Source organism: Balaenoptera acutorostrata, chromosome 10, assembly GCF_949987535.1.
Source record: "Balaenoptera acutorostrata chromosome 10, mBalAcu1.1, whole genome shotgun sequence".
Classification (NCBI taxonomy): domain Eukaryota; kingdom Metazoa; phylum Chordata; class Mammalia; order Artiodactyla; family Balaenopteridae; genus Balaenoptera; species Balaenoptera acutorostrata.
Genome location: NC_080073.1, coordinates 3,320,048 through 3,343,436, shown reverse-complemented (window position 1 = coordinate 3,343,436; position 23,389 = coordinate 3,320,048). Strand labels below are relative to the sequence as shown.

The following is a 23,389-nucleotide window of genomic DNA, read 5'->3' as shown; positions in this document are numbered from 1 at the left end:
CGTAGAGAGGCACTGTCCCCGTGTCACAGATGAGGAAGCTGAGGCTCAGGTCACTGCCATGCCTGGCGTCACACAGCTCATCAGCGGCAGATGCGGGATGCCTTTTGTGCCGGGTCCCGCCGGCTCCCTCCCACCTCTGAGAACGATCTGAAGACCGGCAAAGGTGGGAGCCGCTCTTAAGTCCACACAAACCAGAGTAGGTTTCTAAGTGCTAGAGATATTGAGGTGCCTTCTCAAAAAAATTGAAAGCAGTTTAGAACCTAAGTTCCAAAAATTCATAGGGTTCTTAATAAATTCTATGGCTGAATTCTTTCAGACAGAAATTTCAGACAATGCAAAAAAGAAAAAAGGGATAATGGCAAGTTCCTGTATCAAAAGATATTTAGAAATTTATTTTGAATTTTTATCAAAAATACAAAGATAATACAAGTTTCATCATGATTTCCCGAAGGCTTGAAATATTTCTTAACATGATTTTGGTCTTTAAGAACACCTGAAATTGGCAGTAATTTAAAATCTGTACCAGAAAAATATTACACAAACCAAATATGAAGGATTTTGTATTTAGCCATCATCTCGTCACTGTGCTTTCCAAAAGCATCTTTAAGAGTTGAGAGATCGAAGAAACTGTTCACTTAACAAGCAACAGTGAACACTATTTCTTTCAGTCCTTAAACCCAGATAACTCATCGCTGGGGCTGGCTGGTTTGAACATGAAAAATCTCAGTTTATACCACAAATGCCCAGAACAATGAGAGAGATTATTAGCTCTTGAGTTTCAGAAGTTCTAAGCCCTATTCAGCTACCAAATACTTACTCCACTAAAGCAGCCACTCCCAGCAAAACACAACAATTTCCAAATACTTGAAAGATAAAGGACACACAAGTCTTTTAAGACATCAATGTTACAACATACTTTATCTTTCAAAGGGTGTTGAGAGTAGTTGGGAAACTTAAACTCTGTGAATTAAATAAGCATGGGTAGATTTGATTTAGGAATAAAGCTGTGGACACTGAACACATAAATCACCCAGAAGCAGCCACTTGAGGCCCAGATGCTAATGTCAAAAGCACACCTGTGATGAACAGAGCCAGGCCAGAGAGCTTTCAAATCTGCAGCCTCTGATGCCTGATTTTGGTTGGTGGGTGGGGTGTCACCACGAAGGAGCTCACTTAGGATAAGTGACTAAAAACTCTAAATCATCTTCAAGAAAATCTGGGTTTTGATGCCAGAGGATGAAAGGAAATGCCTTTCTCTCCATGATAGAGACCTCAATCTCCTCCCAGAGGGAAAACGAGCCTTTTGCTAACACTGGTTTCAAAGCACCTGAAGCTTTGAAAAGCTTCTCAGGGACCCAGAATACCGACAGGTAACTTTCTCAACCAGGTAAGTAAAAGCCCCACTGAACTTTCTGTGCTCTGAACTACCTTCAACTGACAGATGAAAGGGGGTTTTTCTGTAACAGTCTGAGATGTAAATCATTCAGGAGGTGTTTGTTTTCTAGATCTGACTTGAAACCGCCCCCTCTTAGGGCAGGTCGGGGACCTACGTGCAGAGAAATGAAGTGGCAAGAAACAACCAGGCCTGTGGGGGTCCTACACGCCACAAAGATTCTGCCAAATGGTAACGTGCGTGCAAAGCCCAACAAACGTCCACCTTCCTCATCACCACACCCCCTGGTTCTCTTAAGTACCGAATCAAGCTCCATGCGCAGAGTGGGTTTGTGGCGCCCCTGCCGCCCTGTCCTGGGACGTGGGCACGGCGGTGGCTGTGGTGGAGCCTGGCACTGTCCCCAGGTCTGAGTGTCACCACCGCGGCAGACATCAGCTAAATGAAACACGCGAGTAGCCGCACGGCCCCAAGAGAAGGAAAGGAAACAAGCAGGAGGGCGCGTGTCATGCTGCCGGACAGGAGCCGCCTCCTGCCACCAAAGCTGCCCGCTGGCAAGAAGGGGTGCGAAGTGCTAACTGATGGACGCCAACCTGACACCCATGCGCACTGCCAAGGCTGCCACCTGAGTGGGGCACGTGCGGAATCCAAGACCGACGTGGGTTTGGGAGAGGGGATGACCTGGGTCCCGAGGCACAGGCAGTGTCCAGTGGGTGCCGGAGCCCCGGCTCACTCCAGCTTTTTGGCCGGTACCCGTGTCCGAGCAATGATGATGGGCACCAGGGCCAGGCAGCTGATGACAAGCGCCCACAGGGGCCGGTAGAAGAGCCAGCCAGCGGCCACGGTCAGCAAGGTCAGCGAGGTGGCCACGCAGAAGGCAAAGGCCTTCAGGCCAATGTTGACCAGGTCTCGGAAGACAGGGAACCAGTCCACTGTGGGGGAGAGAGAGGTAGTGAGCTTTCCCAGGCCCCCGTGCTCTGCTGTTCTCCCCGCCCCGCCAGCCAGCAGCCTGTCTCTGGACCAGGTGGGGAGGAAGAGGAAGCGGTGGGGGGCATGTGGCCTGAGGGAGCTGGGAGGTCACATGAGGAGGAGCCCTGCTCCCGACTGCAGCCCGTCCCAGCCCCAGGCAGGGCGCATGGTCGTGCTCTGAGGCCTCGTGTGCTGAGGGCAGAACAGAGACTCTCCCGGGACGGTGGTGAGCACCTGGCTGCGCCCCTCACAAAGCAGGCGGGGCCAAAGTCCCCTCAGCCCTTCCTGGAGGGGCCTGTTCGGTCACCCAAGCCGTTACCAGTTACCTGTGCGCCCAGCTCCACGGAGGGGCTGAGGGGACTCAACGGGCCCGAGCCGCCCACCTCGAGGACGCTGCAGTCTACCGCCCAACGTGATACAGTCTCGGATCTGTCAACCCTTGTGGAATTACCCGTCCTTGGCCTCCTGGCCTCTGCAGGCAGGCGTTCCATAGCCATTGTCCACTGAGGGGGTCTGCACTCAGTTCCCATGGGCCAGGGGTCTGGTGCCGCTGGGTCTGCACGGCCGGCCCGGGTGTCTGCCATGACGGCAGGGCCCCCACTCGGCCCCCACAAGCACGCGTCACGTTTGGGCACTGACTGTGGGACCATGCATCGCACCACACCCCGCCCACCCTGTAAGCCTGGTACTGCTCTTTTTTTTAAAACATTTTTTTTTAAATTAATTAATTTATTTTTGGCTGCATTGGGTCTTCGTTGCTGCGCACAGGCTTTCTCTAGTTGCGGCAAGTGGGGGCTACTCTTTGTTGCAGTGCGCGGGCTTCGCGGGCTTCTCACTGCGGTGGCTGCTCTTGTTGCAGAGCACAGGCTCTAGGCACACAGGCTCAGCAGCTGTGGCACATGGGCTCTAGAGCGCAGGCTCAGTAGTTGTGGCGCACAGGCTTAGTTGCTCCACGGCATCGGCCGGTACTGCTCTTAACCTCAGTTCACCCACAAGATCACTGAGGCCTGGGAGTTAAACTTACAGCTTGAAGGTGGCATAACCAGGATTTAAACTTAAGACTGTCTGAGTGGGACTTCCCTGGTGGTGCAGCGGTTAAGAATCCGCCTGCCAATGCAGGGGACACAGGTTCGAGCCCTGGTCCGGGAAGATCCTACATGCCTCAGAGCAACTAAAACCATGCACCACAACTACTGAGCCTGCGCTCTAGAGCCCGTGAGCCAAAACTACTCAGCCCGCGTGCCACAACTACCAAAGCCTGCGAGCCTAGAGCCCGTGCTCTGCAACAAGAGAAGCCACCGCAATGAGAAGCCCGCGCACTGCAGTGAAGAGTAGCCCCCGCTCACCGCGACTAGAGAAAGCCCACGTGCAGCAACAAAGACCCAACGCAGCCAAGAATAAATAAATAAAATTAAATAAAAAAAAAAAAGACTGTCTGAGTGCAGAGCCTCAGGTCTTAGTCTCCGCGCTAAGCCCCGAGAGGACAGCGACCTTGTCCGTCCTGTTGGCTGCGTGGCCTCCGGGGCCCGGAGCAGCGTCCTCCGCACAGCAGGCACTCGGAAAGTGCTCATCACAGGAGTGGAAGTGTGAACTGGCGCCCTGCGCTGCAGCTTCCTGAGTCCGTCCCCTGCACTGTCCCTCTGTGCTCTCATGTCTGTCCTGACTCTGGAGGATCAGCCTTCCAGTGTGGAGAGAACCAGTCGGAGAGTCAAAGGAGGGCCCTCTGAGACAAACTTGACGATGGTGGAACTGGGCTCTGAGAGGGAAACAGCCTGTCCAAGGTCACAGCCATGAGGGACCTAGCGATTGTGCCCAAGACGCGGCTGCCTTTCTGGGCACAGTTCAGCTGCCCAAGGGAAGCAGCCTTCCTTTCCCTTCACATCAGTTTTCCCAGCTGTAAAATGATCTGACAGTCTGCGTGTACTGCAGCCAGACTCTCCCCAGCTGGAGAGGGTAAGCGGGGTACGGGTTTCCGGGCCCAGAGACGGTGGACAGAACCATCTGACTGGACGGGGCATCCCCCGAGAAGCCCCATCCTCCCGGAGAGCAGCCAAGGCCCAGCACTCAATCACCCCGGGCACTCGGTCCTCCTGAGCCAGGCTGGGCCGCTCGGGCAGCTCTGGGGCTCAAGCGGGCCAACCTCGGGCCATGGGCAGCCCGGCATGCTCTCCCTTGCGCTCCAGACTTACCAGCGGCCGTGCCAAGTCTAGCCCAGGATTTGGGGTGGGGGTGAAGCGTAACAGTTCCTGAGTGTTTCCTATTTGCCAAACATTTCACAGAACTCTGCAAATTAGGTGTGAGGAAAACGAAGCCGGGCCAGGAAAGGAATCCAGAGCTCTGTTCAGGCCTGGCACGGCCAGCAAGCCTCCTCAGCACGGCTATTCGGCTGTGCGATGAAGGGGTGAAGGGCTGAGGGGATGGGCGGGTGGACAGAGCGGGGAAACCCGCAGCCTCGGGGGTCGGCATCCGCCCGCTCTTACCCCGGAAGCATCCTGACCCGCATCCTGCTTCCCCTGCTCACTCGTCCCAAAGCCCTGGGGGCACAGGATGGGCTGAGTGCACCCCACCAGGCTGGAAGGGAGAGTGGCGGTGGGAGGGGCCAAGGACGCCCCGTCTCTCCCCACCTACCCAGAGTGTAGAGGATCCGCGTCATGAGGTTGAGGCCCACAAACATGGCTACCCAGCCAGCCGCCCGCAGGCCCCACGTCTTCATGGAGTTGCTCTTCTGTTCTCGACGAAACACCTCCTGCAGGACAAGAGGGAAGGGGCCGTCACGTCTCAGCTCCGGGGGGTCACCAGCCTACCCAGTCGGCAGGGCCAGAGCCGAGGGGCCCGGCTGACCCAGGAGCCACTGCGTTTCTGGACAGACCAGCGGGAGGAAAGGGCACCACCCGGGCCGACGTGCCTCGCCCACCTGGCAGCACAGAGCAGGCAGGTTTGGGCCCTCAGATCACAGCCCGCCTCCTCCAAGAGCCGCCAGCCCAGCGTCTCACCGAATAAACCTGACCCTCCTGCCGCAGCAGCGCCTTCCGGGGGTCATCTGTCCCCACGCGGCGTCAAGCCACGAGCCCCAGCACTCCTCTCTGGGGGGCAGCTCTGAGACCGGGGCCCCACCTGTGGGAGGCTGGAGCCCCGGGACAGAGGCCTGGGCTGGGCCTCCTGATTCTAGAAACTCGCTGGGGCCCTGAAAGCTGCCTGAGAAAGGGTGACTCACAGTCGCCAGGCTGGGAGGGGCCAGCCCTGCCCTGAGGTTGGTAACTGGCTCTGGGCCGCAGCCTGACCTCACCCTCGTCCCAAGCTCAAGAAGGAGAAGGCACAGCCCAGCGCCGCCTGGACTGGGGGCCAAAGGGAGGGATGACAGCTGAACGCCGAATAAGCGGGTCAAAAGGTCACAGCTAAGCCCTGCCACCTGCCCACTACCTTAACCTTCCAAACCCTTATGGGTTGAGAGGGCAGGTTCAGAACGGCCCTCCACGGATACGCTGTGCTCATCAACAACATGCAAGCGCACTTTCTGCTAAAGAGAAGGAGTTCCTGCCCGGAGAGGAGAGGCTAACTTCTAAGGCAGGCACTGAACTAACAGCACATCTTTGCACCCCTTCTCCTCGGGGCTTGGGTGAGGCATGACCCCGTTTTACAGATGGGGTGGGTGCCCTGGTCTCTCTGGAGGCGCCCGCCCTCACTCGCCTGGTCCTGGGGCCGCGCGGCTCAACCCCTTCACCCCAGCTCACACTCAGCCTTCACGGGCCTCTGCCCGCCCCTCCCTGGGTAGGGCCACCTGGCGTCCTGGCCCCGACAAGGAGGGCCCTGGCCTGCCAGCACGACTGACTGGCCCCTTCTCTTCACTTGGGACTCAGCAGAAATGTCCCCTGCTGCCCGCTGCCACAGGAGGTTGCTGTCTCCATGTCCGTGGGCTCAGCGTCTGCCCCTCACACCAGGCTGCAGGGGCTCTGCCCACTGCTCCCCGCTTCGGGGACACAGGCTGCACACACAAGGAGACCTAACCCCTTCTACAGCTTTCTCTCGCCTCGGGGCCTGGGTCTGCCTCCATGGTGGCAGTCTGTGACATGCCACTGGAGGGCAGAGCACAGGTGCACAGGGGCCACTCACCTCTGCTGAGACGTCCCCGTGGTGCAGGAGCAGCAAGGTGTCCCCGGACTTGGTGGAGTATGGGACCAGGTGGTCACCCCGCTGCTGGGCAATCACGGTGACCTGGTCAGAGAACTCAGGCTTAGAGCTGCGGGGCCACCACCCGCGGGCCCAGCTCCCCTCCTCACCGTGTGCCAATGAGGCAGCGAGCGGGGACACCCACGCCATCCCGAGCCTCTGCCTCCACGTTGGCCCGGGGAACGGCAGCTCCTGCTTTGCCGCTCCATCCGAAGCTCCGGGGAGGACCCCGGGCAGAAGTGCGTGTCAGGGCCGAGCAGGGGCTGGGGCCGGGGTGACGGGGTCAGGAACGTGGGACCAAGTCTCTACAGAGCAGAAACCGGGGCTGGGGGCAGAGGGGCTGCACGCGATTGGAAGAACCTCATCGGGCCCAGCTGCGAGACCCCTAGCACCGCGCCCTCAGCCTGGGGCCCATGGACGTGCACAGGGCACGTGTGTACACGGGTGTGGGGGGCGCCCACAGCCCTCGCTTGGGCCCCAGTGTCTGCGCCCAGGAAGGACCCCTGAGTCGGCCCAGGGAGCTGATTACCATGTGAGCTGGGCCCAGGTCGGGGTCATCGCCGCTCAGCCCTGCGTAGGAAAACGAGACGCGCAGGTCTCCGACCTGGGGTGGAAGAGAAGCAAGTGAGGGAGGCGGGAGCCGTCAGCTGGGCCCACGGCGCGCCCCACTCCCACGACCTCTGCCCTTGCCCAGGTGGCCCCATCGCCCGGAAAGCCTCTCTCCTCCAATTTCACTGGGCGAGTGTAGCTGTGATTCACCGGAACCGGACCAGAGTCTGAAGCTGGGCTCTGAGTCCCGCGCACTGTCGGGGGCGGGACTCTGGGGCCCTGACCTCTGCCATCTGAGCGCCCAAGCCCGCTGGGTACCTCGGGGTACTTGGGGTTTTCACTGTGGTAGAAATAGTCCCCCCGGCGAATGATGTCCACGTGTGGGTCCTCCAGCTTGGACAGGCTCAGTGGCTTAAAGTTGTCCACTTTGTCGATGAGGCCTGAGAGAGGCGGGCAGTTAGAAACAGTGCTGAGTCCACTGCAGCTCCTGGCTGCAAACCCTCAGCCGGACGGCCTTTCCAAGCACCCTCACAAGCCCAGCCACGCGGCCACCTCCTGGCTCGCCCCCCGGGGACCCCACACACCCGGGGTGTCCACACACGCTGTCTCCCACCCAGAGTCCCTCCTCCGACTCCATCCTTCCACAATGCCAGCCCCCTTCAGTCTTCAGCTCCTCCAGGAAGCCTTCCCTGTCCCCTCTTCCCCATCAGTCAGAGTGACCACAGCTCTGGAAGGGCCTTAGCCTGGCAGCCACTCCACCTTGGGTCTGGTCATCTGTGTCCAGGCCTGGCTTCCCTGCTGCAGCAATAGCACGAGGCTGGGGCTGGCTGGCATGGCTGGCATGGCTGGCACCAGAGCAGACAGCAGACAAGCCAGGCCCTGGCTCATGCAGTCTCTCCCCCCGTCCCGCTGGCTATCTGCCACCTAAGTGTCTTCTCTCCATCCTTCCTGGGTCAGACGCAGGGACTGAGCCCCAGGAGTTTCTGTGGCCAGTGGTGCCACCCTGTCCCTCGCAAGCCTCTCTTTAGCGTCCCTTCAGGGCCTGTGATGAACCGCACCCCCCCGAGCACAGGGCTGGGCGCCAGTGGGGCTCACAAGTGGAGCCCTGGGGCCTTCTCTGCGCTGCCGGCTCCAGGGCTGCCAAGGAAGGGCTCTCAGCTCTGCCTGGTCAGCCCGGTAAGGACGCAGCGCCTGGCAGCTGCTCCCTGGTATGGGTTTCAGGAGGGCTTCTACATGGTGCCCCACCTCCTGGGGACACACCTGCCCTTTGGCCTCGGCCCAAAGTATGATGCTGGAAAAGCGCTGGCTGACCCCATGCCCAGGGCAGCAGGGGACCCCGTTAGGCATCTGAGGGCTGAGTGCTAGGGCCCTGGCTCCTGGGAGGCGGCCAGGTGGAAGTGCAGGGCCCCGGGTCGATGCTGGCTCATCGAAAGGGGCCTGAGACTCACCCGCCGAGAGGAAAAACCTGCCGATTTGGACGAAGGGGACTGCTGCGGTGAATGACTCCACGGCCATCGCACTGTGGGAGAGGGGGAGCTGCTGGTGAAGGAGGGCGCTGGGCAGGCGCTGCTTGGGTCCCTGTGGGTTGTGCTGGGCAGGGTCCCAACGCAGAGGGCTCCTGCACGTCCAGCCCAGCCCCACAGTCTGGTCTTTCCCCCCCCGCCTCAGCCTCTGCCCGGAAGGAGCAGCCTCCTGCGGCCTCCCGTCCCCCAGAGCTTCCTACCCTCTTGCCTGGACCCCTGCCAGCGTGTCCCATCCTGCCCCCCAGCCTTCAGATGGCCCTTCCACGGACTTCACACCCTCCTGACTCTTCCCAGCCCAGCTAGCACCCAAACCCCACGGTGCACATTCAAGGCCCTCCCTGGCCCAGCCCAGCGTCACGCCTGTCTCGTCACCCCCATCCCTGCCCCTGAGCTAACCTTCCTCTGCCAGAACCCCCGCAGGGCCAGGTCAAACGCTGCTGCCTCCTGAAAACCCCTGTTGACTGTCCTCCGATCCACGCCAACCGCTGACGACCCCTCCAGGCACTCAGTCCAGCCTTATACCCGTGACCTGTTTGAGGGGAGGTCGCCTGGGGCCAGGGGTGTCACGTCTCGCCTCTGTGTTCCTGGTGCCCAGCACAGGACCTGACCTCGGAACCCTGTCCCACATTTTCATCAGCTCACGAGACAGAAGCAACTCAATTCCATTACTCAGATGAGGAAGCTGAGACTGGGTACCTGCTGGTGGCCGACACGGCTACGCTCAGGCCTGGGGACCCAGCTCTCACCTGGGGTTTTTGTGGCCAATCTCTCGGTCAAAGTTTCTGCTGTTGACGATTTCCGACCTCCATTCAGTGTCTGTTTCAGGCAGAGGGAACAACGCAGAAACCACGGTAAACCTCAGGTTTGAGGCCCACTGGCCCCACGTCCTCTTATCCAAGCCTGCGACCATTCGGGGGCCAAAAGGGCGGCTACTGGAGCCTCGCTGGATGGATGGGAGAGCAGGGCTCTGAGGACCAGCACCCAGGGAGCCTGATGCTTGGTGAGGACAGAGACCACAGGGGTGCAGGGAGGTGCCCTGTCCGCCCGCAGGCCCGGGGCCCGGTACTCACTGTAGGAGTACCTCCTCTCTGTCTTCACCTGCCCGTCCTCGGTGTACTCCCTGCAGGGAAAGCACAGGCAGCACCAGAGTCAGCCCATCACTCCCGAGGCATCCCCATCTCTAAGCATCTCCGGCTGGAAGCAACCTCGGGGTTCCCAGGTCAGACTCCCCAGATGAAGCAGGCTTGGTCCACACCAGCCCAAAAAAAGGGTGCTCCCTGGCAAACAGCCAGCTCCAGGCCTCACAGGTGCTCACTAGAGAAAAGAGCTTTCTCATCCTGAGCTGAAACCGGCCTCCCCTGGCTTGTGTCCCAGCCGTGCCCCGTGGGCTCAGCGATCTGCCTGCACCCTCTGCTCTGCGACAGCCCTGTGGAGGCCCCTGAGGCTGCCCTGCCCCAGACTGAGCCACCTGGGCTCCCCGAGTCCCCTCTCCACCCTCACTCATAGTACGTGTGGTCGATGAGAGCCTGCCTGGGGCTCCTGTTAGATCTGATGGGACGTGACCCAGGAGCAACCCCCCGCCCCCCCGCACGCCATGGAAGAGAAGATGGGACACAACTTGGCACAGCTCCGTCTGAGCCCGAGCTGGGGCAGCCCTGGACAACTTCCCCAGAAGGGAGCTAACCAAGCCCGCTTTCTCCTCCGAGCCCCTCTGCAGGAGATTCCTGCCACCTCCAAACAAGACCATCAGCCAGTAATTGGGGGATAATTGGACATTTCTCCGATAGGAAGATTTTATACTTTAAATTTCAGAAGTGTCAAAGTGAGCGCCACCTGCACATCACCCTAATCCCCACGCTTCCTTCAGCCCCAGCCAACTCTTCACCCGCCGGCCCCTCACCTGGACTCCTCGGTTTCCACCCATTGGTACATCTCCACGTGCCGCCGCAGCTTCACAGCCGGGAGGTGGACCCCATAGTTTGGATCAGACAAGAGCTTCAGATAGAATCAAACAAACAAGAAAAATAAAGGACAAGAATGCCCGGCTCGGGGGAAGATGGGCTGGAGGAGAAACAGGTCCAGAGGGCAGAAGGGCACAGAGAACTCCGCGGCTGCTCGCATGGGGAGACGAGGGAAGCTGCCCGTCCGGAGTGCTGAACCTGCAAGCCTGTGACGCGAGCCGCGCGCGCAGAGCTCAGGCTGCTCGGCCCAAGGGCGCAGTGCCCACGCAGCGTGTCGGGTGTTCAGACAGGAGACCTGGCACCAGACACACAAACCCATCATCACTGTTAAAGCGCCTCTTTGTGAGGCTCTTGCCTTGGGCCAGAGACTGTGCCGGGAGGGTAGCTACTGAATCCGCCCAATCTTCACAACCGGCTCCTGGTCTGTTACAATTATTCTCCCCATTTGACAGAGGAAGACACCGAGACTCAGGAAAGATGGGTCCGCACGGCTGCTGAGCGATACAGCAGGAGTCACACCGAGTGTCCCCGTCTCCAAGGCCCACGCTTTCAAATCCTCCATCAGACAACATCCCGCGATGTGCCCCGGGCTCCCCGGGTCAGCAGCCACCGCCAAGCCTACCTTGGACGTCCGCAGGGCCCCGCGGATGTGCACCAGCCTCCCCTCATTCTCCGCAGCCACACTGTGGATGCTGTCGGGGGTCACCACCAGCGAGAGTCCCTCAGCCAGCAAGCTCGCCATCTTCACTGTGCGGCCCTGTGCACAGCGGGGAGTGAGGATGTCAACCACTGGACACAGCTGTGCCCTCTGCCCTGGGCAAGAGGAACCCAGGACGTGCGCTCTCCCAGGAAGGCCACCCAGCACCCATCTCAGCACCGCCCGTGCCGGGAAGAGCTGCTGCTTCTTCTGCCCTGCACCCCTCCCCCATTTTTCTCTGCCTCCTCCTCCCCTCCACTCCTGCTTCACTTGGGGCGATCGCACGCCTGTTCAAATCATGTGACCCAGGCCTCGGCAATCACATCCTGTGTCCACTGGCCACAGGCAGCGGTTCAGAGAGAGGACTGAGGCCACTGAGAGATCTCCCTGCGACTTTTGCTAAACTGATTTAGAAAGAGATGGTTCCTCTTTTCCCTGGGGTTGCTAAGCTGCTTGGATGTGACCCTGGAGTTACTGGGCCACCTTTGCCACCACAAAGGAAGAGCCTGCCAAAGAAACGTCCACAACAGAGAAAAATGGGCAAGAGATGAAGAAATGGAGATTCCTAGTGACCTAGCATGAACGCCTGGAGGCAACCATGCCTGAAACTGATGCTACCCAGGATTGCAGGTGTGTGAACAGATCCACTCCCCCTCCTGCTTACATCAGTCGTGAGGGGGGTCACAAAAGAAAAACTCTGATTAATTCAGCTCCTGCCCCCATAAAATCTAGACCCTTATTACCATATCCAGCCTCCGAATTCACAGCCTTTGCTCCCTGACACTGCAGGGACCCTCATTCTGCACAGAGGGACCCCAAACATCATACCTCATTGGTAAAAATTAAGTAGAAGGAAAGCAGGAAGGTCATGAGCCCCACAAACATTCCACCCGAGGTCTCGCTCAGCCGCTCCAGGAAGCCTGGCTGGGACTTGGTTGTAGTTCTGACATGTTCTTTCCTGTTACTCATACTGGAATACTGAAAAAAAACATTAAAAAAAAGAAAATTGGTTTTCAAAAAATAAATTGAATTTCGCTATTTATTTATACTGTTTTTTTTTTTTTTTTTTTTGGCTGCACTGGGTCTTCGTTGCTGCGTGCAGGCTTTCTCTAGTTGTGGCGAGCGGGGGCTACTCTTCATTGTGGTGCGCAGGCTTCTCATTGCGGTGGCTTCTCTTGTTGCGGAGCATAGGCTCTAGGCGCAAGGGCTTCAGTAGTTGTGGCTCGTGGGCTCAGTAGTTGTGGCTTGCGGGCTCTAGAGCGCAGGCTCAGTAGTTGTGGCGCACGGGCTTAGTTGCTCCACGGCATGTGGGATCTTCCCGGACCAGGGCTCGAACCTGTGTCCCCTGCATTGGCAGGCGGATTCTTAACCACTGGGCCACCAGGGAAGTCCTATTTATACTCAGTTTTTATTGAGTTTTAATTCTATATAATCCTGTTTAATTCTATAATCCTGTTTGGCTCAAATAGAATGCCCTTTTTTCTTGTCACTTGATTGTTAGTTGAATTTTAGTGGACATTTGCTTGGCCTAGGTGGTGGGGTATCAGAGCCAGCCAGCAGAGGACACCTGGAGTCCAGCCCAAACGGGTGCTTGGTGCCAGCACAGGCCCTTGGAGCCCCACTCCTCCGTATTCCTCAGGCACTTTGGTGGGTTCTCCTGGTACCTGGACAGCACTGCTTTAAATGACATCCTGAGTTTTACTTGAGCTGTTTTTCTTGGGACTTGGAGTCCTAAGGGGGTACTGGAACATCTCCTAGGCAGGGACCTTGGAGGAGCTTTGGAGTGAACGGGGTTCACTGGTCTCTTTTAAAAACTGACTTAAATTGGAAAGATTATGTATACATGGTCTGAACAAACTGCTAGTGAAATGAGAGACTGAGCATGCTCAGCTCCGAAGTAAAGGGACACTTGCTCCTTCCAGCCACGAGCCGTTCTCAGGCGACCGAGAACCTGGGGGAAGTGTCTGAGGATCAAGTCTCTTAACGTGCATCTGCATCGGTCGCACAGGGAGTCCCAGCACAACCACCGAGTAAGTTCTGCTCGCCAGGTGCGCATCATAAAGGCTGATCACCCTGTGCTCTGAGCATCCACGGTGGTTTTAGACTGTGGAGGGAGAAGCCAAGAAGCTTGAGAGTCAAGCTGACCCAAGGGGAACCCCTTAGGGAGACAGGCACACATTCGATCCATCACACCGCCCTCAGAAAGTTGTTCAGATCCTATCTGAATTGGGCTGCCAAATTAATAATGGGAAACCGTGCTCAAAGGCCGAACAGCCCCCTGATGGGCAGCCACTCTGGCTGGCCTCATGAAGAAACCAATGCTTTTGCAAACACTTATCTTAACTCTTAAATGGCCAGGATGGAGCTCTTTTGACATTCCAATGCTGTAGAGAAAGCTGGCTTGAGAAAACATCTTTTCAAAATTCTGACCCTGAGAGAACAAAAGTATTCCTAGGAGAAAGCCTCAAGTTACAATTCTTATCATGTCCCTGAAATGTAAACACAGCCCACATTGCCTGAGTCTACAATCTTGGCTTAATAGACTCTAAAACTGGAAAAAAGAAGGGGGCGGGCGGAGCACAGTGTGTGCAAAGAGGAGGCCGTTGTGAAACTCAAGCAGGAAAACCAGGAGACTTCTGTCCGTGTCTGGCTGGATATGTGCATGTCTGTATGTATGTATGATCCGTCTCTAACTCCAAATGGTATTATCAACATTAATTGGTAAAAGAGGTTTACTTAATTGACTTAAAAGTAAATGCGTACAAATAAAATATTTCTAAATGTAATTAAACTAGCCCGAATTTTTAAAGGATCACATAATCTAGGATTAATCTTTAATGAATGAAAATGAGTCAGAATTGATGGTTTAATTAATACAGACATGTCTTTAGGGTCAAACATTAAGTGTAATACTTTAACTGTACCTAGGTTTACTGGAAGTTAATAAGCTCATGTTATCTCTGTTATAAAATTTGTCAACAAGAAAATTAACTTGGTATGATAATACTTTCGTAAGTAATAAATAAGTTTTGGGGTGAATTCTTTAAGAATAATTTTGTTTTATGGTATGTCTACATAAAAACAGTTTCTCCAGATTTTTGGTGACTTGAAACTTCAGCGTTCTGCCAAATTAAGTCAAATGATGGAATTCACTGAATGTCTAGATCATTTTCTTAATAAGAAATACTGAAACATTAATTGCTAAAGAAGTCTATGTTTACCTACTTTGATCTCTTATTACAGAGAGATTAAATATGTCTGAGACTATTAGTAAATACATTCTGTGCTTTGTTGGAAGACTGAACTATAAAGTGGCATACATTTCTAAAAATTAATTTTAAAAAGGGAACCCTGAGAAAAGAGTTTTATGCATGGCCAGGACTTACTAAGATCAGATTGAATTGAATTAAACGAATGAAATTTAATATTAAAGGTGAAATGGTGAAAACCACAGTTTGTTTTTTTCTGTTAAGAGGACAAAGTTTTCTTGAAATATTGATCTCCTTTTGATAACTGACTGTAAAGTTTCTTTACCTCTTAAGTAATCTGCTGTAACTTTCTGTATTTGCTTTTGAAATCTTTTATTATCACTTTGGTTAAGTAAATAAATATTGTTTCACAGTGACTTATGATTCTACTTAGCCAAACATTTAAAACCTCTTGATATCGTTCACAAACTTCCTCAAATCAAATTCTAAATGAAGTTCTTTTGGCCTCCAGCTAACTTTGGGAAGCTTCAGAAGGCCCCTAAACAGCTCCAAGAGAAATATTAAACTAATTAGGCTCATGTGGTATGTTAAATTACATGGGAAACATTGTCAAATGAGTAATGATAAATCTTGTTAGGTTATATTATATGGCTAAATATATTACTATAAATATTCTAGAAATTATATGAAGTTCCTAAAATTTGAAATGTCCTGGTATGTTGTCAGTCATGATTTACAGTATCTTAAAATGTTGTACGCCACAGAAATTGCCAAATTTCCTTGATAACTACACTGTAATCAGGTCTTTAACCATGCTTTTAAGTCTTCTGTCATTTATACACAGTTATGCCTACACAATAACAGATGCTTTTACAAAAACGTTTGTAGATGACTTGCTGTTATGCTCCCAAATTAAATTAGACTCGGTAGCAAAAGGCCTTCCTCCTTGTATGAGGGCTATTTCAGCCACGGCTCTCACATAAAGCCATTGAAGAAACAGTAATGGGGTCTCCTTTAACTATGTATGTCCCAAACTCAGGTGAGTTTCTTCTAAACTCTCACCACCCTCAGCACTATTCTATAAGCCAGCTAGCTTCCTATGAAGTATCGTTGCTTTATGCTACCTTGGTTCCATGTAATAACCTTAACCCTGCAACTCTGCTTCCAGCACCACAGGAAGAAAACAACCACGACTGCATTTTGTTAACCAATTATCTTCTTGCTTCCAGGAAGCCCATATCAATAATGCTGATCTAAATTAATTTATAGATGGTCCTACTTACGGGATGAGCACGGACATTACCGAGCTGGATAGGCAGTTAATGCCCACAGTAGACATAATTGAAAACGTTTACTTACCAGGAACAAAGTCAGCACGAGCTGAATTAACTGCCTTAACTCTACCTAAAGACCAGGTAACACATATTTATACTGACAGTCACCATGCCTCTGGAGTGACACATGACTTTGGAATGTTATAGAAACAATGAGGTTTTTAAGCTCTTCAGGACAACCTAATACAAAAATGGAAAACAGGTTGCAGAGTTATTGTTACACGACTGCCAAAACGGTTAGCGATTCTTGAAACCGTAATTTTCAATAATTTTCAGTTTTCACCTATGCCAGGCATTCCAAATCCGACAATACGGAAACTAGAGGAAATCAGCTCGCTGATGCCCCCGCCCATGAGGCAGCTTTAAACACTCATCCTATCCAGCCTCCAGAACGGCCACTGTTCTCAGTTAACCCTGCTAACCCAGTAGAAGATTTCCTTCTACAGGCTCAAGAAATTGCCACCAAAGAAGAGAAACAAATATGACCACAAAAAGGGGAATTCTGACCCCACCACAGAAATATGGTCTAGACCTGATTGAAAAAAAACCCACCTAGTGTCTGGAGCACAACGGCCATCACTCCAGCATGCACCCCCTGTAACTCACTGTGCGCCTGAGAAAACGGTTTCTGGGGAAAACAGTATTCTTGGAAACTTGCCCCCATGGTGGTTCAAGGGAAACATTACATTATTGTCAGGGTCTCACTGAGGCACTTACAAAACAATTGGTAACTCACTCTTTCTATAGCGAGCTCCCAGAAAACCCTACAGATCATGGATTATAACCTAGTCATTTTGTTTATTGGAAAGGACATCAAATAAATGATTCTTTGCAGCCACAAGGGAAAGAACCTTATCCGTTATTGTTAACTAATCCATGCTCAGCCAAACCGAAAGACATTAATTCATGGATTCACGTCTCTCATTTTAAAAAAGGCCCCTCCACCTAAATGGACTTCGACCCCTGTTTCTAACACCCTGTTTCAACTAAGACGAGCACCACCAAGCTAGGACGAGGGGACAACAGCAGCAGACAGCTGACCCAAGAGTCCAGACCAGGCCTGTAAGACCCATCCTACCAGTTCAATTGTACTATTTACCAAATGTCTGTCAAAATTGACAGTTACTGTTTTACTTCTAGCTATGCTTTTGCCCCAGAGTTTAAGATGGAAGGAAAATTCCTTAGTACAGCTATTGCAAAGTATAGCTACTGGAGGCAAATTTAACCGATCGTTGGATCTGTCATCCAACTCTTCAGGCAACACAAGGCCGACACAGGCACTCCTAACTCCTGTCATTGACTTTTCAGATGTTCCCAATGTTACCACTTACTTAGATCAACCTCCCTCTGGCCTAACCTTTCAGGTCCAAATTTTCTAATGTACTTATGTGTCCATGCCTTGTCTGACACTATACTACCCTCAACCCTTAGGGACCAGACACAACTTACGCTAGTACCCACACCCCAGCCATCCCCGCCCCGAGCTCCATCTCTTACTTAACTTACAAATGTCTTGAAGAGAAAAACACAAGTAACTTGTGCCCGCAACTCCCCCAAGTCAAATACCATATAGACAGCTTTTGGAAAGCCTGCAAGAACGACCGTGGTTTAATACCGTGTTAGCGAAACTTCCAATCGATGCGGCTATTCATGAGAGCTCTCTGGGAGGGAACACTTGCATCCCCAGGTTTTATCTTCTTCTATGGTATTGGAATTGACACACCTACCCAAGGATGGGCACATAAATGTCTTAACAGCTGGCAGGTAAAAGGCTTATGTTTGTTGGGCATTATGTTACCTCACTGTCTATACAGTGAGGCAGATGAACCTCCTTTCTCTCTCCATGACAGAGTCAAGAGATCCATGTTAGCAGGATATCAAGACATCTGGTGGCAAAGTCTTTTGGGAATCTTGAGTCCTAGGGCAGGAATATATGTAAACAGAGGTACGCTCAGAAATCATCAGGCACCATTGGTCATACAGCCAAAGAGACTGCAAGCAGCATTGCAGCCCAACAGACATTCCTAAGTTCCTTAGCCCATGTAGTATTAGATAACAGTGCTGCCTTAGAAAACATATAATCTATAAAATGTTTCCCCATCAGCACACACCTCTATGTTTGTTTACTCCATAGGATTAATTTACTCAATTCTGAAGTTTCTACAATGGGAAAGTGATGTTGCAAAATCGAATAGCTCTTGATTTTTAACACCACCCTGCAAGGAGAAGCTTGTGCTATAACCCAGACTAAATGCTGCATTTCCATATAGGATGAGTCCTCTAATACAACTCATCTAACAGCTCACATACCAAGTACAATTTCCACACTGAAGGATCCCCTTCCCAGTCCAGGTGAAATCTCAGGGAAATGGCTCAACTCTGTGGATTCATGGCTTAAAGCTCCACTTGTGACTTTCTTATTGTCGTTGGCTTTATTGATTTCATTTACAGAGTAATAATCTCTTGTGCCTCTTGTATATTCAAAACTCCAGGGACTTCCCTGGTGGCGCAGTGGTTGAGAATCCGCCTGCCAATGCAGGGGACACAGGTTCAATCCCTGGTCTGGGAAGATCCCACACGCCACGGAGCAACTAAGCCCGTGCGCCACAACTACTGAGCCTGCGCTCTAGGGCCCACGTGCCACACCTACTGAGCCCGCACGCCTAGAGCCCGTGCTCCGCAACGAGAAGCCACCACAATGTGAAGCCCGCCCACCACAACGAAGAGTAACCCCCACTCGCCACAACCAGAGAAAGCTCACACGCAGTAACGAAGACCCAACGCAGCCAAAAAAAAAAAAAAAAAACTCCAACTAAAATAACGATGTCTAACGACTTGACACTATTGATCATATCTGTAGTTCTATATAATAGGTATGCACAATGCATATGCAGGGTAAAACTGGCATACGTCCTATTGGACAACTGACCATCAGTCCTTGCCAAGCATTTTACTAGCCTAACCCCCTAAAAAGAAAGAAAGAACCAGGCTATTCAGATCTGTCATCAAGGGACAGGATGCAGGGCAGGTAAGCAATCACCAACCCCGAGGGACCAAATATTTGATCACCTAATGTATTCTACCAAAAGATTAATGATCAAAAGGGGGAAAATGATGAAATGAAATTTATATTTGAAGGCAGGACATGAAAATTTAAGCATAAAATTCTCTGTGTGCGTTTGGGCCTCTTCTCTCCCTCCCTAACGTGCAGTCTGCATCTGCATTACACTGACCACACCTTCTCAAAGACAGGAGCACCTGCTCGACTGTAAAGATTATTTTTTTTCCTTTCTTCTGATGCTAGCATTGCAACTTCTTAAAAGAAGTGTTCTTTCTCAGCTCTGCAGGCAGTCATGGTGATTTCCTTTGTACGTGCCTACTGGACAATGTGTCTGATGAACTTCATATAAAATATCAGTACGTCATTTTGATGTTCGATCCTTTGATTTGAAAATGTACATGACTGTGCCTTTGACTTTTTTTTTAAAATATGTAACATACATTTATATAATGGTAAGTGCAAAGAAGAACATACTACAGGATAATGGGATACAATGACGAGGGTGGGGAGTGGGGTGGGCTGGGGATGGCACTTGAGACTTGAGTCAGTATACACAGCCTTGGGAGGAGGTTGACTTTTTTTGGTTTTTTTTGGCTGCGTTGGGTCTTCATTGCTATGTGCGAGCTTTCTCTAGTTGCGGCGAGTGGGGGCTACTCTTCGTTGCGGTGCATGGGCTTCTCATTGCAGTGTGTGCCTTTGACTTCTAACGTGTGGAACAGTTCTCAGAGCTTCTGAGAGTCTATCTCCTGGGTTATAATCCTGTTTGGCTCAAATAGAATTAACTTTTTTTCTTCTTGACTGTTAATTGAATCTTTGTCAGAGTCTTCATGGAAACATGTGTTTTCATTTCCCCTGGGCATTAGGTACATACCTAGGAGTGGAACTGATGGATCATAGGGAAGATGCATGTTTTTTAAGAAACTAGCAAATTGTTTTACAAACAGGTTATTAGAGATATATTTCTAATTCAGTTCAACGAATAGAGGCTGAGTTTCCTTAGGGCAGTGCCAGGCCTCATAGGGGTGAGAATGTAGGGGTGAGAGGCTTTAGGGCCATTCAGTCAGGGCGACTAACAGTGCCAGGCCTTGCTGAGTGCCTGGTGAGAGGGCACCAGTGTAGATCCAGTGTTAAAGGAGTGACCCCTTCCAGCTGGGAGGGTCAACGCAGGCCCCCTGAAGGAGGGGGCATTTTGAGTGGGCTCTCAGAGGCGGACCCTGGGGTGAGGGCATCCCCAGCAGGGGGAACAGCGGCCTCTCTGCCCTGGCTGGGTTGTGGAGGGCATGGGGAGGAGAGGAGGGCAGCTAGGCAGCTCTAGGTGGGTCATGGTAGGCTGCAAACTCCAGAGTCAGTGGGTCAGGCTTTGTCCAGCCGGTAACAAAGCACAGTTTAGCGCGTCCGCTGCTGACCCAGAATGTCATCATCCAAAGCAGGACTCTGGAGCTAGCCGGCTGGGTTTGAATGCAGGCTCTGCTACACAGCAGCTATGAGACCTTGGGCAAGCGATTTAACCCCTCTGTGCCCGGCACTTCCTCATGGGTAAAACGGGGATAATAATCCAGTACACAGGGTTGTGGTAAGAACCAGAGAACATAATTATTGGATGCTCAGTGCCCAGGGAGCCCCATGCCAGTGCTGGCTGGTGGGAATGCAGTCAGCTTTCTCCATCACTGATACCAAGGCTAGGCTGGGCTGAGCTGACAAAAGCCACAAAGATGTAAGCGGTTCCCAGATGAGCACTCAGGGTAAGCTAGCCCATCCTGGCACTGGGGAGTAAGAGGAGAGTCAGGTCCGCCTCTGCTTAAACGAAGCTGGTGCCATGTCCTCTGACTGGCGCTGAATGCCACCAGCCCAGGCCTGCCAGGGCCCAGATGTCCATTGCGTTCAGAAATGGTCTTGACTTTCCAGGCCATTTGGAAACATTAGTGGAGCAATTTGCCGCAGGCAGGTAGGTGACCATCAACCATCATCATGATGACAATGGCAAACACTCCAGTCTACCACAGACCAGACACGGACAAGCCCAAGGAGGTGGGCGCTATCACGACCCCATTTCGCAGACGGGAAAACAGAGGCTCAGCAGTTACAACACCAGTCCAGATCACACAGCCTCTAAGAGATGGACTTAGGATTCAAATCTGGGCAGACTGGAGGCCACTCTGCTACCACTCTGCTCTGGACTGCGTTCCTCACTCCTTGGGAGCTCGCTGCAGGCAGGCAGGCAGGACAGGAAAAGCCAGTCCCGCTACAGCCAGTGCAGTCCCCAAGTCGATGGCTGGAAGGCCTGGCTTCCTCCTGGGCCTCCCCTCAGCACACAGCTAGGAGCCAACATCAAGATAAGGGGCTCAAAGATGGCCTTAAGAGAAGAAGGTGCCCCTCAGGCTGGCAAGCGTGCAGAGTGGCATGACACACCCGGCCCACATTCTGGACCAAATGCCCAGTAAACATGGATGGTCGTGGAGATTTCCTCCCTGCCCACTCCCCTACTCCAGGCTTCGAATCAATGAGCAGTGAGTGGTGGGAACACGGGTTGACATACAGGCCCTGAAAATCACTTGCTGTGTAACACTGGGTAAGCTGCTCTACCTCTCTGATCCTGTTTACTCATTTATAAAGTGGAGATGGTAACAGTAACTCCATCACTGGACAGATTTTACAGTGATTAATAATCTTGTGGCCTCCCTGCTCCACCCCACCATCTTTAGATCTTTCTTCCTCACAGGGCCTGGTGGCCCCTGTAAATGTGCACCCCACTGCTGGGTGAAGCAACAAAGGTTTGGCAGCAGAGGGACCCCTAATTCATCTACATTCCTTGGCAAAGGTCAGGACCCAATGTATCCAAGATCTCTGCCCACCAGGACTGAAGACAAACTGTTTTCTTTTTTATGTATTAAGTACCTACTATGCCCCAGACACAATGCTAAGCACAGTCTCCCTTAAACTTCACAGTAACTGCTCCCATGAGGAAACAAAAATCCCAAGAGATTAAGGCCACACAACTCCTGAGGAAGAATCTGCATTTTCCCCCAGGTCAGCCTGACTCCAAAACCTGCCCCACACCTTCCCATGACCTGCCAAGCTGGCTGTGAGACCCTGGGCAAGTGCCTTCCCCTGCCGGGGAAGTTCCCCATCTGTAAGATATGGTGCTGGTGGTATGGTGGCAGGCCCGTGTCCTGCCACAGGCTGGGTCTCTCCCGGCAGCGGACCCTGCGTCTCACGGACCACCTCTAGGTGCACCATTTAAGGCTTCTCGGCCTCCCAGACAACTCTAATCCAGGCTGTGGGAGACACAAGCCCTGGCTTCTCAGGGGGTGTGGGAGGCAGAGAGGACGCTTGGGGACAGAGGAGGGGCCTGAAAAGAGCGCGTAACAGACCAGGGGAGAGTGGCTAGACACTCCACCACAGCAGGAGGGAGGAAGGGAGTGCCTGGGCTGGCAGGGCTGCGAGCTGGCTCCACACACACTTTCACAGAGGAGGGGAGTGTGAATCACCAGCTCCTCCCACGCCCAGCACCCTGGCGGGAGGTGCCCCTCTGTTTGTTGAATGAATGTTAGGCTTAAATAGAAAGATTCCTGAGATAAGGCTGGCTGCAGGGAGAAGCAGCCAGCAGCTGTTCCAGGGGCACCACCTTCGGCCAGGGCCTCTGCAACCAAATCCATGCTAGGAGGCCGAGGGCCCGGCCGTAGGGAAATGCCCCTTTCTCCCCGTCATCCTAACTCCTCCGCTCCCAACCTAGCCCACGCCCCTTTGCAGCATCACAGCCGGGGTTTACATACCCCCCTGGGGCGGGGAGCTCACCGCCCGCCCGGACAGTGCGTCGCGGAACAGCTCCGCCCGGGCGGATCGGCTTCGCCACCGCCCCAGTGGATTGGCCCCTTCTCTGCGGCCCCGTCCAGCCCTCAAGGTCCTTACATGGGAGAAATCCGAGGGCCCAAGCGAGAACTGGGAACAAAAGGAGGAGCTGCGGGGAGCCGGAGCCACACGTCCCGAGGCCCGGTCCCCTACACCGCGCGCCCCAAGGAGTCCCGCTGGGCTGGGAGAGACGGACAGACGGCTCAGCTGCCAGAAGGCCCGGATATGGGCGCGAGAGGGAGGGGGTCACCGGGCAGGGGGCCGCGGCGCGCCCGCGGGGAGAGGGGGCCGGGAGATGGGGAGGCCTGGGTGTGGCCGGCGAACCAGTAAACACTCACGTTCGCGGCCATGCCGCGGCCCGGTCGCCGCCCGCCTCGTTCGGCTCAGCTCCGAGAGGGGCTTACGGCCGCAGCGGGGAGTCCAGCGGCCTCTCGCCTGCCAAAGAGCGGTACACACCCAGCCGAATCCCAGAGCCCGGAACGCGCCACAGAGTTACCGCCCCGCGGGCGCAGGCTTTTGGGCTCTCGCTCGCCGCGCCGCGCCGCGCTGCCTCCTGGGAAATGGAGTCCAGGGTCGGGTTAACTCTCCAAAAGTTGCAACCTACCGGTACCTCACTGATGCGCCTGCGCACTGCAAGCAATTCTGGGAAATGTAGTCCCTGTTGCCTGGGGGGGGGGGGC

General features: G+C 53.5%; 1 protein-coding gene across 1 annotated transcript; it reads right to left on the bottom strand.

The window, feature by feature from the left end:
- Positions 1-369: 369 nt before the first annotated feature.
- Positions 370-23,247, bottom strand: TMEM43 (transmembrane protein 43). The gene is made up of 12 exons (XM_007182993.3): positions 23,048-23,247; positions 12,085-12,234; positions 11,182-11,316; positions 10,499-10,593; positions 9,669-9,718; positions 9,345-9,414; positions 8,524-8,594; positions 7,394-7,515; positions 7,056-7,130; positions 6,470-6,571; positions 4,988-5,105; positions 370-2,322 (listed from the first exon to the last, which is right to left on the bottom strand). The coding sequence occupies exons 1-12, from the start codon at positions 23,057-23,059 to the stop codon at positions 2,120-2,122; spliced, it is 1,203 nt and encodes a 400-aa protein (XP_007183055.1). The 5' UTR covers positions 23,060-23,247; the 3' UTR covers positions 370-2,119.
- Positions 23,248-23,389: the final 142 nt, after the last annotated feature.

Bases quoted from the DNA above. Each gene is read 5' to 3' on its own strand.
- TMEM43 (XM_007182993.3), bottom strand. The intron at 11,317-12,084 runs GTATGATGTTTG...CGCTGTGCACAG, and splicing joins ACTTAATTTTTACCAATGAG to GGCCGCACAGTGAAGATGGC. The intron at 6,572-7,055 runs GTAATCAGCTCC...TTCTCTGACCAG, and splicing joins ACCTGGGCCCAGCTCACATG to GTCACCGTGATTGCCCAGCA.